At 38.4% G+C, this 15,440-nt stretch overlaps 1 protein-coding gene across 1 annotated transcript; it reads right to left on the reverse strand.

Moving 5' to 3' along the window:
* Positions 1-352: 352 nt before the first annotated feature.
* On the reverse strand, positions 353-10,552 carry LOC102806912 (solute carrier family 2, facilitated glucose transporter member 1-like). Its single transcript, XM_006819843.2, has 12 exons — positions 10,475-10,552; positions 9,863-9,964; positions 8,878-9,032; positions 8,396-8,520; positions 7,707-7,822; positions 6,044-6,203; positions 4,887-5,074; positions 4,162-4,275; positions 3,483-3,584; positions 2,410-2,491; positions 1,896-2,023; positions 353-1,368 (listed from the first exon to the last, which is right to left on the reverse strand). Exons 1-12 carry the CDS (start codon positions 10,550-10,552, stop codon positions 1,192-1,194), a joined length of 1,527 nt encoding a protein of 508 aa, XP_006819906.1. The 3' UTR covers positions 353-1,191.
* Positions 10,553-15,440: the final 4,888 nt, after the last annotated feature.

Consider the following 15,440-nt stretch of genomic DNA (forward strand, 5'->3'; position numbering starts at 1 on the left):
CAAAACAAAGTTGAAGATGAAAAACACTTTGTTTTGAATTGCCCAGCATATAGGGCAAATAGATTTATTTAACAAAGCAGAAATTCTTTCTTTATTTGTGATGTTTGACCATTTTTATCTTCACCGGGAGATGTGGTGAGTTAATAAATATTATTATGCGTGAGATATAAACAAAGATGGCGTCTCTGACAGTTGCGCAGATCAACGAGTACAAACTGAGACGTTACCAAGCTTTAACTGTGCAATTTCTTTGGTGATTAGGAGGTATCAAAGGTATCGGTGTATTTTTATATTCGTACTGCAAGTACCTTTTTTGGCAGATTGCCAAACATACCGAAAAAAACCCAGACAGTTTAACGTGTCAATCTCACACATTTATTTGAATCACTGTTGTTACCAGGAAATGACGGATTTTATTGTTGACATGACTCTTCATGAACAACCGTAGAGACTACAATACGGTTCTTAGTGTATATTCATTTGTTATGTATTAAAACTGGGGAAGTCGTCACCTGCACATGCGTCAGATGGCCATAGCGTATCACTGTTTACAAACAAGCGTCTACCCATGAGACTTTGCGCTCTTAGCGTATGTTGTTCAATTTATCGTCGCTTGGGACTCAATTCCGCGCGTGCGCAGGTGACGACCCTCCCGCTTTAACTGACTGTAGTATTATAATTGTAGCCTGATAATACAAGCAGGCAATATATGAATAAAATACGCACACGTCTGATACAGTATTTTTTTACATTTTGGCAAAAAGATAATGCACTTGATATGTTGTTCATATAGGATGTACACACATTTTAAATAGACTATTTGCGGATGTCTATACTACGTAATATTGTTGAATACATCGACTTGAAGTTGTATTTGAAAATGCACAAGACAACAGCGAACGAGCCTACAATGTACAGACGTATTCAGACACAATGTCACGTGCATCACAATCCCGCAAATACTACTAGTCTATTGTTGGACATTCTTTCAAATTATTACAATAACACCATTAACTAGCACATTGAATAGAATTCAGGCAATGATGACGTAAGAACACAGTTAGTACAATGATGTCATATTTTTTGCAGTAGAATAAAAAATTATTCAGAAAAATCGTATTATCATATTTTACCAACCAAAGCAAAATTGACTTGAACATATTCAGATATGTGTCGTGAATCACGCTAAATCTATTGGTTTGTCAAAGCTAACATAACTTCTTCGGGCTGCTTCGGGTCTTTACGGAAATTAGATACGATTTCTTCGAACGTTTTGTTTTTCGTCTCTGGTACGAAGAAAAATGTGAATACAACAGTGCAGAACAAAAAGCACATATAGATCAGAAAGGTAAATTCACCAATGCTCTCCTGTAATAAAAAAAAAACAATGTATAAATAAATACTAAGAGGATAGAAATAAACCGAGACACCAAGACAAGAAGCAACATAAACTGATACACGAATCTGACGATAGACTGGATATATTTTTTGATTACGTCAGTAACCAGGCAGGCTCGTTCGAGGTTCGTGCACGACACGCACCATCAACGGACCATGTTTGCCCAAATAGCGGCCAAATTTGTATTTGGAATGGAGCTTGTAACCAAGTAAACATATTTTGTAAAAATACGAATAGTGTACGTTTCTTTTTATCAATGCCAAAAATCGAAATTGTACGGCAATGTAATTAGGATATATTATCCTATATGACGGCTTAATGATTTTGGATGGCGTCAAACAGACATGTGATAAACATGCAGTATCAATCCATATCTAAATAAAGACATGTCCGTGGTGCTGAAACTTGTTAAATATGCGTTGGGCTCATTCTCGAAAATTATAAACAGGGCATGTTATTATGTTGCAGCGTTCTCTCGAGTTGAACTGTGACCTACCTGTAGAACTGGGAAAGTAAGACCGACTACAAAATTACACCACCAGTTGACTTGGATGGATAAACTCATGGCAGCAGGGCGTGGTCCTTGCGACCATATCTCGGCAACAAGAATATACGGTATAGGGCCTGAAATAAATACATTATATGTGTGACTCAGTAATCATTGATACGGTGCATAATCATGTTTGGAAATTATGTACTCCATTATTCCTGTCACGTGAAACTATTTGTATGTTATGTTAATACAAACACATCGGACCAATAGCAAAGCATATACTATTCGTAGACACAGGCCTAAATTTCCTTGGCCAACAGCAAATCATTTAAAACATGCGTACACGCAGGCTTGGCTTACCTGGACCAATAGCAAAGCGTGTAACATATATCGTATACACAGGCATGACTTACCTGGACCAATAGCAAAGCATATAACATATTCGTACACGCAGGCTTGGCTTACCTGGACCAATAGCAAAGCGTGTAACATATCCGTATACACTGGCATGACTTACCTGGACCAATAGCAAAGCATATAACATATCCGTATACACAGGCCAGACTTATAAATGTCCACGCATCTTGCTCGTTTGGATCCTGAGGAATACAACGATTGGTCAAGGGTCAGAGGTCGTCACGACAACATAATACAGTCACATATTTACGTTCCAGTACAGATAATGCCACAATAACCTCTTAATATCATATTTAAAGCGCGGTAGTCGTCCCGCTGCGCATGTGCGACATTTGTGTTGATAAACATTGATTTTCCCACAATCCAATGCGTTCTTCAAATGGAAATCACAAGTATGAGGTTTGACCTGGACGCGACTTGCACTGATTACCGACGGTGACTCCTTCGATACCTTCCAATCACATGAAAATTGCCTAATTAAAGCTTGGAAACGTCTCAATTCGTACTCTTTGATCCGCGCAACAGTCAAAGTCGACATCTTTGTTTATATGAGCCCCATATATCTCGCACATGCGTGGCGCGACGACTAACGCGCTTTAATGTAATTCATATTATAACACGGTTAAGTTAGTCTGAATCTGTACATCTGATTGCCTGAAGCAAGGCCTTATAATTATACCTGGCACTAGAAAACTTGTGATCCCACCGAAAATGAATACATCTAACATAATCGACATCGCACGACTGTGAACACAGTTCATAGCGATGGACCACTGACAATGTTTCTGTTGAATTACTATTTTGTTTATTTATTTAATTACCCCGACCTTCTCATGGACGAGGTGTGGGTATTACGCTCGGTGATTATCACCCGCCATATATGTTAATTTTAATTAGAGAGGTTTTAAATACTACCAAATACCCTCAATTTCTATTTCGACATTTGTACATTTATACTTTAAAAACAAAACAAAAAAATAAAGGAGGGACGTTTATATGTGTGATGTATAGTATAGAGTTGATTGTCTACATGATAAACCAGTAATATTTATTTATAAATTGTGCACGGTCATAAATTTCACATGACTCTTCGTATTGGTCATGTTATCTTGTTTTCACTCGCCAAAAAATAAATAAATAAATAATATAAATAATAAATGTCATAAGTCTTACCGTTAAACTCAGTGATAGTGTAATTATCCCACAGAAAATAACAGTACCTATATAAGGAAAAATAAGTAGTTTGCGCCGACCAGTTTTCTCAATAATAAAAACCTGAAATGAATCGTATTCAATAAACATAATTAGACATGTTAGGTATTAGCACGCATGTGCAGTCCCACAACCAAAATATTCACGTGATCAGATCCTTTTTTGCTATTCCTTACGCTCATAGCCAATAAACCACTTTCCCGGAAGTCGAAGATACGGCGTTTCGCATGCGCGCGAATGCCGTTTTGGGGTGTAACGTAAACTTGCACGCGTGATATTAAGCTTCTAGACGTACCAATCGACGTCACAAAAAATAAAATTCCCTCTATCGACTGTCAGCAAACTGACATGTTTGTATTTTTCACCATTACAAAGCAGGCGTATTTCTGCACCCTGGTCTTACAACTTCCGGGAAAGTGAACAATATCTATCCGTCATTTGGCTTATCAGAAGGCGCACTTCATTGTAAATGCCTTCTTTGCGGGGCGCGTGCTGTTCACGTACAGTTGAATCGAATATATAAAAGATAAATTGATTCGTCGAAAAAACCTGTCAACAAACAAGCTGCTCTCTGATTGGTCTGACTGTTAGGGGTTGGGGTTGAGCAGCCAATCAGGCACAATCTGATTCTTTAACTTACCGAGACTATAGTCATGAAGACGTTGATGGCGCCAGTGCCCACCGTAGCGTATTCTACCGCACTTGGATTGTTTGGCCAAATCATCTCATAAATCTCCGTCGCGTAGAAGAATATCTGTGTCGAGAGAGCAAAAGGTCAAATTGACAAATATTTGATAACGCCAAGTTAGCAAACATGTCCTTATTTGGTGACACTGTAACACGACAGGTCATTGCGAACATTTAAAAACGAGATAGTTTAATAGATTGTCCGACAATGCCGCTACACAGAAAGTCTCTAGGGCAGACCTCGCTATTGTCTGACAAAATGGCCTGCAATATAATCAGTATCGGTTGTATATTTGAGGGTTTACCTAGGGGGTGGGAAAAGCGTAAAAACAATGTTGGTTTTTACACGTATGTTACTGTACATTTGCTTTTCTATACAAAATGTGTGGTTTATTATTTTTTGTGGTAAATTTCCTTGCAGAATTTTGTTTTCAAAAATTTCTTCTACCATGATCCCTGTGTTTTGTAACAGCTAGTGTCCAAAAGGACGTTCCCATGGCCTCCTAAATCGTGTGTATACAAGGATAAACTGTATTTTGGAAACACACCGCAATGAGTGTTGACCAAGAGGCATAACAATATGTCTGACTGTCCCAGAGTACACCTCAATCACTTCATCGGAAATCTCACGAGTTGATATGCAAAAATGTAACGCATGATGGCGCTGTTTTCACTGACCGCATTTACGCCCGATAACTGTTGACCAGCGTGCGACACCACACTGATGAGTAACGGCATTCGGTAGTTGGGATTTGTGAACAGCCCTTTGACTCCAACTTTAGGTTCTTTGCTCTCCTCTAAATTCTCTATTTTCATTTCGGTAAGTGCCGCCGTCACGTCCGACGTGCCAGTGTATTTCGCGAGAGCTGATGACAAATCAAAACCACAAAAATATCAACACTTGCCAAAAGTAAACAGAAACATTTAAAGTTATGCATGAATAGACCATTGTAATATATACTGTCGTTTAAGATTATATATTTATTTTTTACTTATTTTTTTCATAGAAATATCTCGACACATATATTCAAATTAAAACAAGAGGCACTTGGGGCGCCCTTTTCCGCGAAGAGCACATTCGTATGTCAAATAAACAAATATATTTCAAACAATGGCGGTCGCAATTGACATCACTGTGACATCAGCATAAATACTAGTAAAGAACACAGAGTTGTAATATTATAAGATATTTCAACTGTGTTTAGAAATAACAAAATAACTGTAAACAACATAGTAAACGACAGCGGAGTAAATTTGTACCTCTCTCTGATTATTGTGAACATCCTGTAAAATGAGTTGGCTGAAAATCCTAAAATATTTGAGCACTGAAGTCAGATAGAGGTAGTGGTGTATGATCAACTAAAATACTGCCCAATATTGTAGTCACCCAAACGCCATTTGCATGTGTGCATACTAGTAGTTTATTTCAGGAGTGACTTCTTAATTCTACGCGCGAATTTAGGGGGAGGTGCGACAGGCGCGCGCTCCCCCCTTCAGCCGGCAAAAAAAAATTGACAAATCAATTGACAAGCCCATCCCACCGGAGGCCACGTCAATAGGACCTCCCCCCCCCCCCACACACACACCGAATTTCTGGATCCGCCAGTGAATTCAATTTCAGGACTCTGTTAGATTAAATTTATTCATTAACCGTACAAAACCTGAAGTCTGTATGATGCTTAAAGGGGTCAGGGATCGGATATAGGTTTTACGCAGCATATACAAAGCGGGAATCAGTTTTAGTACAGAGTTCTCGTTGGGCGCTTCAAGACTCAACAATTAATGAAGAGCGCCGTCTACGTTGACACAATGTCACGTGATGTGTACCGACTCACCTTGTTTGGCAGCTGTTTCATTTCGATCGATGATCAGCAGCCATCTTGGACTTTCTGGGCAAAAAGGCAATAAGAATATTTCGATAGCACCTAACACCCCTGTCAGCGATAATAAGATATACCAATTGTCCTCATCGTCCAATACGTACAGCCCCAGTACCTGTATACGAATATTGAGGTGCCAGGATGGAAGAGGTGATCACTTCCAGATGGAAGCTTTCCCTATCATTCCAACAACAAACATTATAACTATCCCGTAAGCAAAATCGATTTGAAAGCAATATAGTTAAAGACTTAAAGCGGGGAGTCGTCACCTGCGCATGCGTCAGATGGATAGCGTGTCATTGTTTACAAACAAGCGTCTACCCATGAGCCTTTGCGTTTTAGCGTGTGTTGTTATCGTCGCTTGGGATTCCCGCGTGTGCGCAGGTGACGACCCTCCCGCTTTAAAACATAAATTTCACAGCTCATGAATTGAATTTTGTTGTAATTTAATAGCACAATATTCAGCCAAGCACATCGATATACAAGGTGCAATGCTTTTATTATTTCAAAAATAGTGATAAAATTCAAAGTGGAAGAATTATATTGATTGAATTTGCAATTTCGTAAAAAAAGAAATTGTCACACCACACGAGATCTTAACATAGAATTTACATAAGGGGGGGGGGGGAAACAAACATTTGAAATCACGGGGAGGGGGACTGAAAGAGTGTGACCAGCGCAATTATTTCACGACACGATGTTTTATTTGTACATTTCCCTGAAACATTTTTGGTTGCATTTTTTTTTGTTCGGTTACTAGCTTGTACTTTTTTTTGTAAACATTTCAAATTTTAAATTGGTCAACCCTAACCATTAAACATGCCCTACTGCATTACTATACTTAGCCTTACAAGTAATTTGTGGTAAATTCCAAAAAAGTATACCGTCTGAGCAAAGCCATTGTAACATTATTTTAACGACACGCTATTCTTAGACTACTTTTTTGTCCGTCGAATCAATCAACCTCATGAATAATTAATTACATTACGTAAAGCTTAGTGGCGTCAGTCGTGGATTTCGTTATTGTATTTGGCCTGAATCAGTGGGATCACAGTCACTCTACTAGGACTGTGACTGTGGTGGGATGGTAATTGACCATTTTCCGTTCACTGCGAGAATCACGCGTTATGCGTGAAATCGAACGTAAAAACAGGACAAACAAAGGTCATAGCGTCGTAGTGGCGTCAAACATCGCGTGGGATTCGACAAACGCCAAAGTATTTTGGGGATATTTCCATTCTTAATAATGTGCTGTATTTGATGATAGACAATTTCGATGAAGTAAGGGTATTCGAAAGCAATATTCCTCTGTCGAAGAGCGGCTGGTCGATGTGAGCTACGAAATAAAGAAATTCGAGTTCAAAATCAAATCGTTCGATTTTTGCGGCAGACGTTCGACGCGCGTCTTTCACGCAACTCGCGAGATCTCGCAGTTGAACGGAAAATCACCTATTGGATCACAATGAACGCGACTTTAATGACAGCATATCCACATACAATTCACAGTGGACTTCCGCTACAGTCGCATTTGATAACAGTCACCATTGACAACCAATAATATATAATTATTTTTTATAACTTTCGCGAGGCGATCGTTACTACCCAGCATGCATCTCACCTGTGCGATCAATATTCCAACAGTGATGGCCAGCTGGTGATTGACTCCCACGGCGCCACGGATGCTCTTGGGAGAAATTTCAGCCAAAAACAAAGGTACAATAGTGATGGCGACGCCTAGCAAGAAAAATAGGTAGAATATTGATGGGGACGCCTGTTAACAAACCTTTTTACTTGGAAATGGCGAAATGGCGAAATATATATAGGTTTATAACAAATATAGAAACCACGCAATTGTGGACATGATCAAGCTCCTTTTATATCTATGATGTGACACAACAGTGGTTTGAACACATGTATGCAATGTAATGTAAGTACATATACCCCAGGTATTTATAATCGTCTTAAAATTTTTTGCGGCATCTGATAATTACGTGTAGTATTCAGTATCTTGCGAATGCACCAATCAGTGTGCCTCTCTTTCATTACAATGAACCAATCTACTTGTCGAAATCAGCGATCCGATCTAAAACGCGTGCTGATTGGTCATTTGTTATCTAGATTGCTAGTATACGTATACGATCAGGGACGGTGTATCATCACTGACACCGATACAGCTACGCTGAGTAACAGGAAGTACAAATTGTAACCGGACACAATGTTTTTCTTTTCTGAATACAATTTCAAGGTTATATTTAAACAATTAATTTGACATGCATTTCATCGAGCAAAAAATGTGACGTCACCGACCTGCATAGAATCCAATAATGATTCTTCCCATGATCAACAGTTCAAAGTTATCTGCATAATCACAGAAACCCATCATTAATCCAGCAGATATAGAAAACACATTGTTTAGAAGTAGTGCACCTTTCCTAATTGATATAAAAATGAAGTAGTGCCGGTAGTTACATTACTATTAGTTTAAAATTAAACAGTACATTGCAATACGATACAATACAATACGATGCGATGCGATGCGGTGCGATGCGATACGATGTGATGCGATGCGATGTGATGCGATGCGATGCAATGCGATGCAATGCGATGCAATGCGATGCAATGTAATGTAATGCGGTGCTGTGCGATGCAATGCAATGCAACTTAGGCAATACAATACAATACAATACAATGCAAGTGTGATGCGATGCGATGCGATGCGATGCGATGCGATGAGATGAGATGAGATACGACACGACACGACACAATATATAAACGCACTTTAAACGCACCTTCCGAGTATATCGCCCATAGGCGCCGCTGCAAGAGCACCAAAGGCGCCACCAACGGTGTATAGAGATACGGTTAAAGCATATAACCAAGTCAATCCAGTGTCAGATATCGTTCCATAGCGAGTGTAAGACGAATTTAAAAAGTCTTCTATATACTAAATAAAAAAAACCATGAATTTTATTAATCAGTAGTTAAAATAATAATACCCAATTTAATAACAATAACAAAAATACTCAATTTAACGAATTTCACTCTTTCTGTCAGCGGACGATGTTTTTTTCCGAAGTGGTTGCTTTTTGGACAAGATTAATCAATTATATTTCGGGAAAGATATGGATAAGATTAGATTTTAACATATACTGGAAGGATTTTCCCATTGCCAGATAACTCAAACAGTTATGGGCGAATTTATGACCCCTTTTGGAGAGCCTGAGGGTGCCAATGGAGATAGGAACTTGTGTAAGGATTCTCCAACATGGCAAGATAACTCAAATAGAAAATTTTCATGAAATTCTTAATTGCCGGTGACACAAGAAACAATTTTATTTTGGAAAAGTTCTGGTTCTGGTTGCCATGGAGATATTTAAGAGTAATTCATAATTGTTAGAAAAGTAATTGTTAGAAAACTTAAACAATGTTACAGGCGCTGTTGCTCTTGAGACAAAGACCAATACATTAGAATTTCGAAGACCGGTTAACATAGAAATGATGATTGTTGGAAGGATTCTTTCCCATTGCCAGGCAACTCAAAGGTTGTGGTCAAATTTTCTTGATTTTTTTAGAAGGAATTGTTCTTGAGAACGGACCAATGGATTATATATTTGGGAGAAATCTAATTCCGGTTGCGATAAAAGACAGGACGTTTGCAAAAGATTCATCACTATTGCCACATGGGGTCATTGTGAAGATAATCGGCGGTGAGAGGTTTGTAGTCTCGAAGTGTTTTCTAGTCTGTACTGTATTTGGAGTAAGAAAATAACTTACGTTAGATGGCGCTGTCATAACTCCAGTATTATATCCAAACTGGAGAGAAGAGAACGAACAGACCACAAACGTCGCATATGCAACCCATGGTGTTAGACGGCCCTGAAATATGCAAGTCATATAAAATGTCAACGATGCATACAATACATATTTTCAAAACATCGTCACGCACAATATCACACGCAGAGACAATACAATTAAACTATAAATGTATTAAACTTTTGCAGGTGTGTTGTTAAAACATAAAATCATGATTAGAAGCATGCAACAAAGTTCCACTTATCACGGTTCCAGAGAAGCCGAGGGACGTTTCTGAACTTGTTATAGTTAGTTGTAGCAAACTTGAGTGGTTACCATTCTGGTTCCTAAGCCGATAGGACGCCCTCCTGGTGCACGAAGATTTGCTGTAACGCAACTAGTTGTGCTAATTCGTTCACTCGTCATTGACGCAACAAAATGTCGTATATTGGTACAGTGAATTTACTGTAGTTATGGAATTTGTAATTTGATAAAATGAAATTCACATTTTATAAACAAAATAGGTGTAAAAACGAAACAAATCAGAAGCCACAACTTGACATTTTTTTTGCCTGAAGTTATACAGCCACATACAATTGTATTTTGTTCTTCTTGAAGACCGACTACCCCAGCAGCCAACAAGTTGTCTGAACTTGGAATTGAGGATTCCATTTTGACTCAGGATCCCTACAAAATCATTATCACATGACAAAGGCTTTTTTTCGAATGTGTCTCACAAGAGGGGGCAAGGGTTATTTTCGTTCAACGTACTAATTGCAATATTTTTTTGTTCGTACAACGTAAATAGTAAAAATTAATTCCGTAATTCTGTAATCACAGGCTAGACGTACAACGTAATCAATCAAATATTTTGTTCGTACACTGTAAAAATGTGTCATTTTTCTCGGTACGTACAAGAATTTACATCCAAATAAAAAAATCGTAAAAAATAATCCAGGGAAATTACATTTCAGAAACTGTAAAACGACTAGATGACACAATTCACTACAAAATTGATTGTCAAGACGTAAAAGGCCCTCTAACCGAATGGAGAGCATTGCGAGGGTAATATGCGCATGCGTCTCTACACACGGCACAGTAATGGCGGAGAATTCGAGTCGGAGAGCTCTTCGGACCATTCGATGTTCCATTTTTAACACTGTAAACTGTAAAAACGTCTTTTTTTTTCTTCTAAATTGTAAAAAGCCCTTTTTATTTTCCGTAAAACCGTACCAGCTACCCACCTTGCCTCCCCTCTCACAAGATACTGCGAAGCGAGAGAGCATTGCATCAACGTGACTTTTATGCAGGGTGGCGTTTATATTAACAAAACCTTTGCTCAAACAAATAAATATGTCAGAATATCAGATTTGATTTATGATTCTAAGCTGCTTGTGTTTACATTGTATCTTTACATATTTGTGTATACCCCATTAAACCATAAAATAAATAACCAAACTGTGCGGCGAAGTAAAATACAGAGGCATTTCTTTGTAAAATTAATGTCGGCACTGGTGACAGAATACCGTAATTATTATATTTGAAGCGTTAAAGTCGTCTGCCGCGCCTTGTCCGATGTGGGTCTATGCTGCGTATACAACATGCGCAGATAATCGAACATGCGCTGCATGACGAGTTTAAGATGGCGCTGCACCATGATTTATAGGAATTGTAAACAATAAATTACACCACTAACAAATAAGTTAATTTTGTCATGTTATATACCACATGAAAGCTTATTTTGCCAGCTTTTCAACAGTGACCTTTTTTTACATATAACTTATAAACCAGTATCGCCTTCATATAAACAATATATCATAAAAGCTAGCATGTATCCACATATGACGATGACTCTACAGCATTTATGACCGTTTACTTAACAAATCTATATTCAAATACACCAGCTATCGCGTTCTCACGTGTCATAAATAGAGGTGGTGGTAATCACATAGGCAACAGTATCTTGAAATTTTCGCAAGAGAAGACAACGCCCGTACTAAATAATTGTACAACCTAGTAAATACTACTTTGTCCAGCCACCAATAGCTTTGTGGTTCACTATAAATTGGTGTGACTTTGGTAGAACATGCAAGTTCGCATGTACTGTTGCGACCTGGCCTGGTTGACCCCGGGATGGCGCACTGAATTGATGTAATGTTATTTTGACAGGGAGAAGGTCACCCTGTCCTGTCGCGTAGTCATATTGAATCGATACTGTAAGCACATTAAAGGGCGGCAGTCGTCGTGCCGCGTCTTGTTCGATATGGGACTCATAGCGACGTATACAACGCGTGTAAAACACATTGTTTATTTACATGAAAATCAAACACGCGCTGCGCGACGACCACCGCGCTTTAATTATTCACTAGTTTTCAATTCAATTCAGTTTAATTTCGTTATTTTCGCTGATTTGAAAATTTGCTAAATTAAATTCACGTGAACATGTTTTCATGCCAAGTTTGTGAACTTAAAAGTTAGTGAAATCATTCAAAATATCAAAATAATGAAATTAAATGCCAGTGAAAATAAATGCTTTAGCAGTACCATGTATTTGTGTGTCAATCATTAGTAGTAATTAGTAACGGGTAAATAGCATCATACACTCATCGTCAACGTTCGGAAATGAGAACCGCGAGCTGTTCAATTAGATAAAACACATTGAAAACTAAAATAATGGCTCGGATTTTTCCAGAAAAAATCAACTAATTAGAGAAACCAGCGAGCGACATTTACATCTTTTTTTTTTTACCTCCACGCATAGTCAATTCACTTGTAAAGTTAAAGTTTTACGAAACAATAAAAATAAATACTGCTACATTAGCATAGATTCTAACATCGTCGTTGACAAAAATGTCGTTAGTTGCGAGCACAAATGTAATGACCATCATTCCATGTAAACACAATGTCAGTCAGTAAAATATTATATAACCGAGTCGGATAATGGTTCTTGTAAACGGTGAGCAAAGTTTTACTTAAATAGATTATAGGCGGATCATTTGAAATACAGTTATTTTTGTTAACACTTTTTTTAAATAGCTGTGTGAAATGAATGGCATAACGCTTTTCTTAGCTCATAAACATAAATACTGTAAAATGACTAATTTTCACTAGGTTTAAATTGCGCTCACGGATTTAGCATTTCAGGCATAATCAGTGAGTTTAAATTCACTGTTTTATCATTTAGATAATGTGTTCTATGCTAAATTTTATATATTCACTGGGTTTTAATTTAGCGCATTTTCCAGTCAGTGAAATAATCAAAATTAAAAGTGAATAATTAATCCGTTTACAGTATTTATAAAAAATGTAAATACTGATGATCAGCTCCCATTCCAATTAAAAAAAGTAATAGTGATTGGCTCAAGAGGTAAGCATTGTAGCTAACTCATAAACATTAATTTCTATGTATGGGTAATCTTGTATGAAATTATTTGTGACATTTGATCTCTATTGACGACAAGATGTGTTATCCGGTGAGCATAATAATGTCCACCAACACCTACCCTCGATCATATGCCAGTTTGTGTACACACACGACATGTACACTAACATTTGTAGCTTGCTGCTTTTATCATGCGGCAATATGATAACATATAAATATCTCAAGCTGTGGGTACAATGTGGCTGGAGTGAGGGCAGTGACTGGGTGTGTCGGCTGACATTCCATATAAAGGTATACCTGTATATGTGTTATGGGAAGACGGCACATACTCACATGGGTAGCGTAAACCGTATAAAATGTGCCCCTTTTAAAAATTACAAACTACTTTCCTGAAGTGAAAAATTTTACAATAGGGAAGATGGGTGAGCTTAGCATTGGATTATGCATATGCTGGTTTCAAAACAGACACGTTTACCCCTTTCAAGTTTATATTGGTACAATCCTCCCTCCCGTTAATTGCGGAGTTGCTAGCAGTAGTCTAAAATGAGGTAATGAAGATAATATCGTGTGTCTACAGTAAAATAATATAGTACGGTTACCGTCTTCTCCGCTTTCCCGCCGTCCGAAATGTCGTCCATAGCTCTATTGTTCGTCTGCGGCTTAGCACTGTTGATGGTAGCCATTTTATACCTTACCACCGCGAAGTGTCTCTCGTCTCAGTTGTACCGTATATATTGTATACTTTATTATAATTTATTATATTTGTATAATAATTCACTTAGAGGGCCACGTCGTGATATTTGTGTTGCGAACTTTGCCCTCTAAGAGGGAAAAGCGATGTTTGCTTTTCATAGTAATACAACATTTCTTTATTAGTATTTGCGTTATTTTAATGCAGGTGGATACTAGCCATGATAACGTCATCCAACACTTGCTGTTTTTTTTCAGTTTCTTTAAGTTCAAAATGTGGACTACTGTGAAATCGAAGTAAACTATGATAAAAGTAAGGATTCGTTGAAAAAAAAGTGAAGAAAATCCACGGACACGGCTTACAGAAACTACCGGTTGCTACCTACAGACATTCTCCGTGGTATGCAAATATGGTTATACACATAATTAAACATACTATATGCAAGTATGGAGGTGAAACCGAACGGCGATACGCCATTCCAATAGACCATTCACTGCGAGATCTCGCCTTATGCGTGAAATCGAACGTAAAAACAGGACAAACTAGCGTCGTAGTGGCGACGAACATCGCGTTAGATTCCGAGTTGACAAACGCTAAAGTATTTTGGGGGATATTTCTATGCCTAATATTGTGCTGTACACATTTGATGATGGTCAATTTCGACTGATGTAAGGGTATTCAAACGAAATATTTGCCCCGTCAAAGATCGGCCTTTCGATGTGAGCTACGAAATAAAGAAATTTGAGTTAAAAATCAGATCGTTCGATTTTTGCGGCAGACGTTCGGCGCGCGTCTTTAATTCAATTTGCGAGATCTCGCAGTTGTACGGAAAACCACCTGTACGTCGCCCTCTAGTTATGGAGCGCGCCTGTGACTAACCATCAAACTGTTAGTGCGTTATTCTCGCCAAAATCACGTGACGTTCATTTCAGAACTTTCTAAACAATGTAAACAAATAAATCTGTGTAAAATGTGAATGAACAACGTTACCGCAGACTAAAATAAATTAGCAATTTGTTTTTCAACTCCGGGTTCCACAGCGCTTTCCTCAACGCGTGAAAACCCCGTAGGCTTACACGGTGAAGTTGAAATAGTAACGTCTACCTCTTTCTTACTGCATTTTAGCAAGGGGACACTTTTGAAGTCCGCGGTCGAGATTATGAGTAAATTCGTGTAAACCGACAACCGGTTGTGTGGTCGTTCTCACCTCGAATATAGCAAAATATGACACATAACACATAATATTCCAGCGGGGGGGGGGGGGGGAGTCGTTACCTGCGCATGCGTCAGATGGCCATAGCGTGTTATTGTTTACAAACATGTGTCGCTTGGGACTCGATTCCCACGCATGCGCAGGTGACGACCCTCCCGTTTTCATTGATGGACGACTACAAATTCAAACGATATCAACGCTTTGGGCGGCTTCGTGTCACCCATGTACGTCACAGAAGTTTTAACCGTCACTAGAGGGCGTGATTTATAGGAGG

Source organism: Saccoglossus kowalevskii, chromosome 15, assembly GCF_978046115.1.
Source record: "Saccoglossus kowalevskii chromosome 15, keSacKowa6.1, whole genome shotgun sequence".
Classification (NCBI taxonomy): domain Eukaryota; kingdom Metazoa; phylum Hemichordata; class Enteropneusta; family Harrimaniidae; genus Saccoglossus; species Saccoglossus kowalevskii.

Bases quoted from the DNA above. Each gene is read 5' to 3' on its own strand.
- LOC102806912 (XM_006819843.2), bottom strand. From the start codon at position 10,552: ATGGAATCCTCAATTCCAAGTTCAGACAACTTGTTGGCTGCTGGGGTA. The intron at 8,521-8,877 runs GTGCGTTTAAAG...TATATCAATTAG, and splicing joins ATGGGCGATATACTCGGAAG to GAAAGGTGCACTACTTCTAA. The intron at 6,204-7,706 runs GTGAGATGCATG...ATTCGTATACAG, and splicing joins TTGGAATATTGATCGCACAG to GTACTGGGGCTGTACGTATT.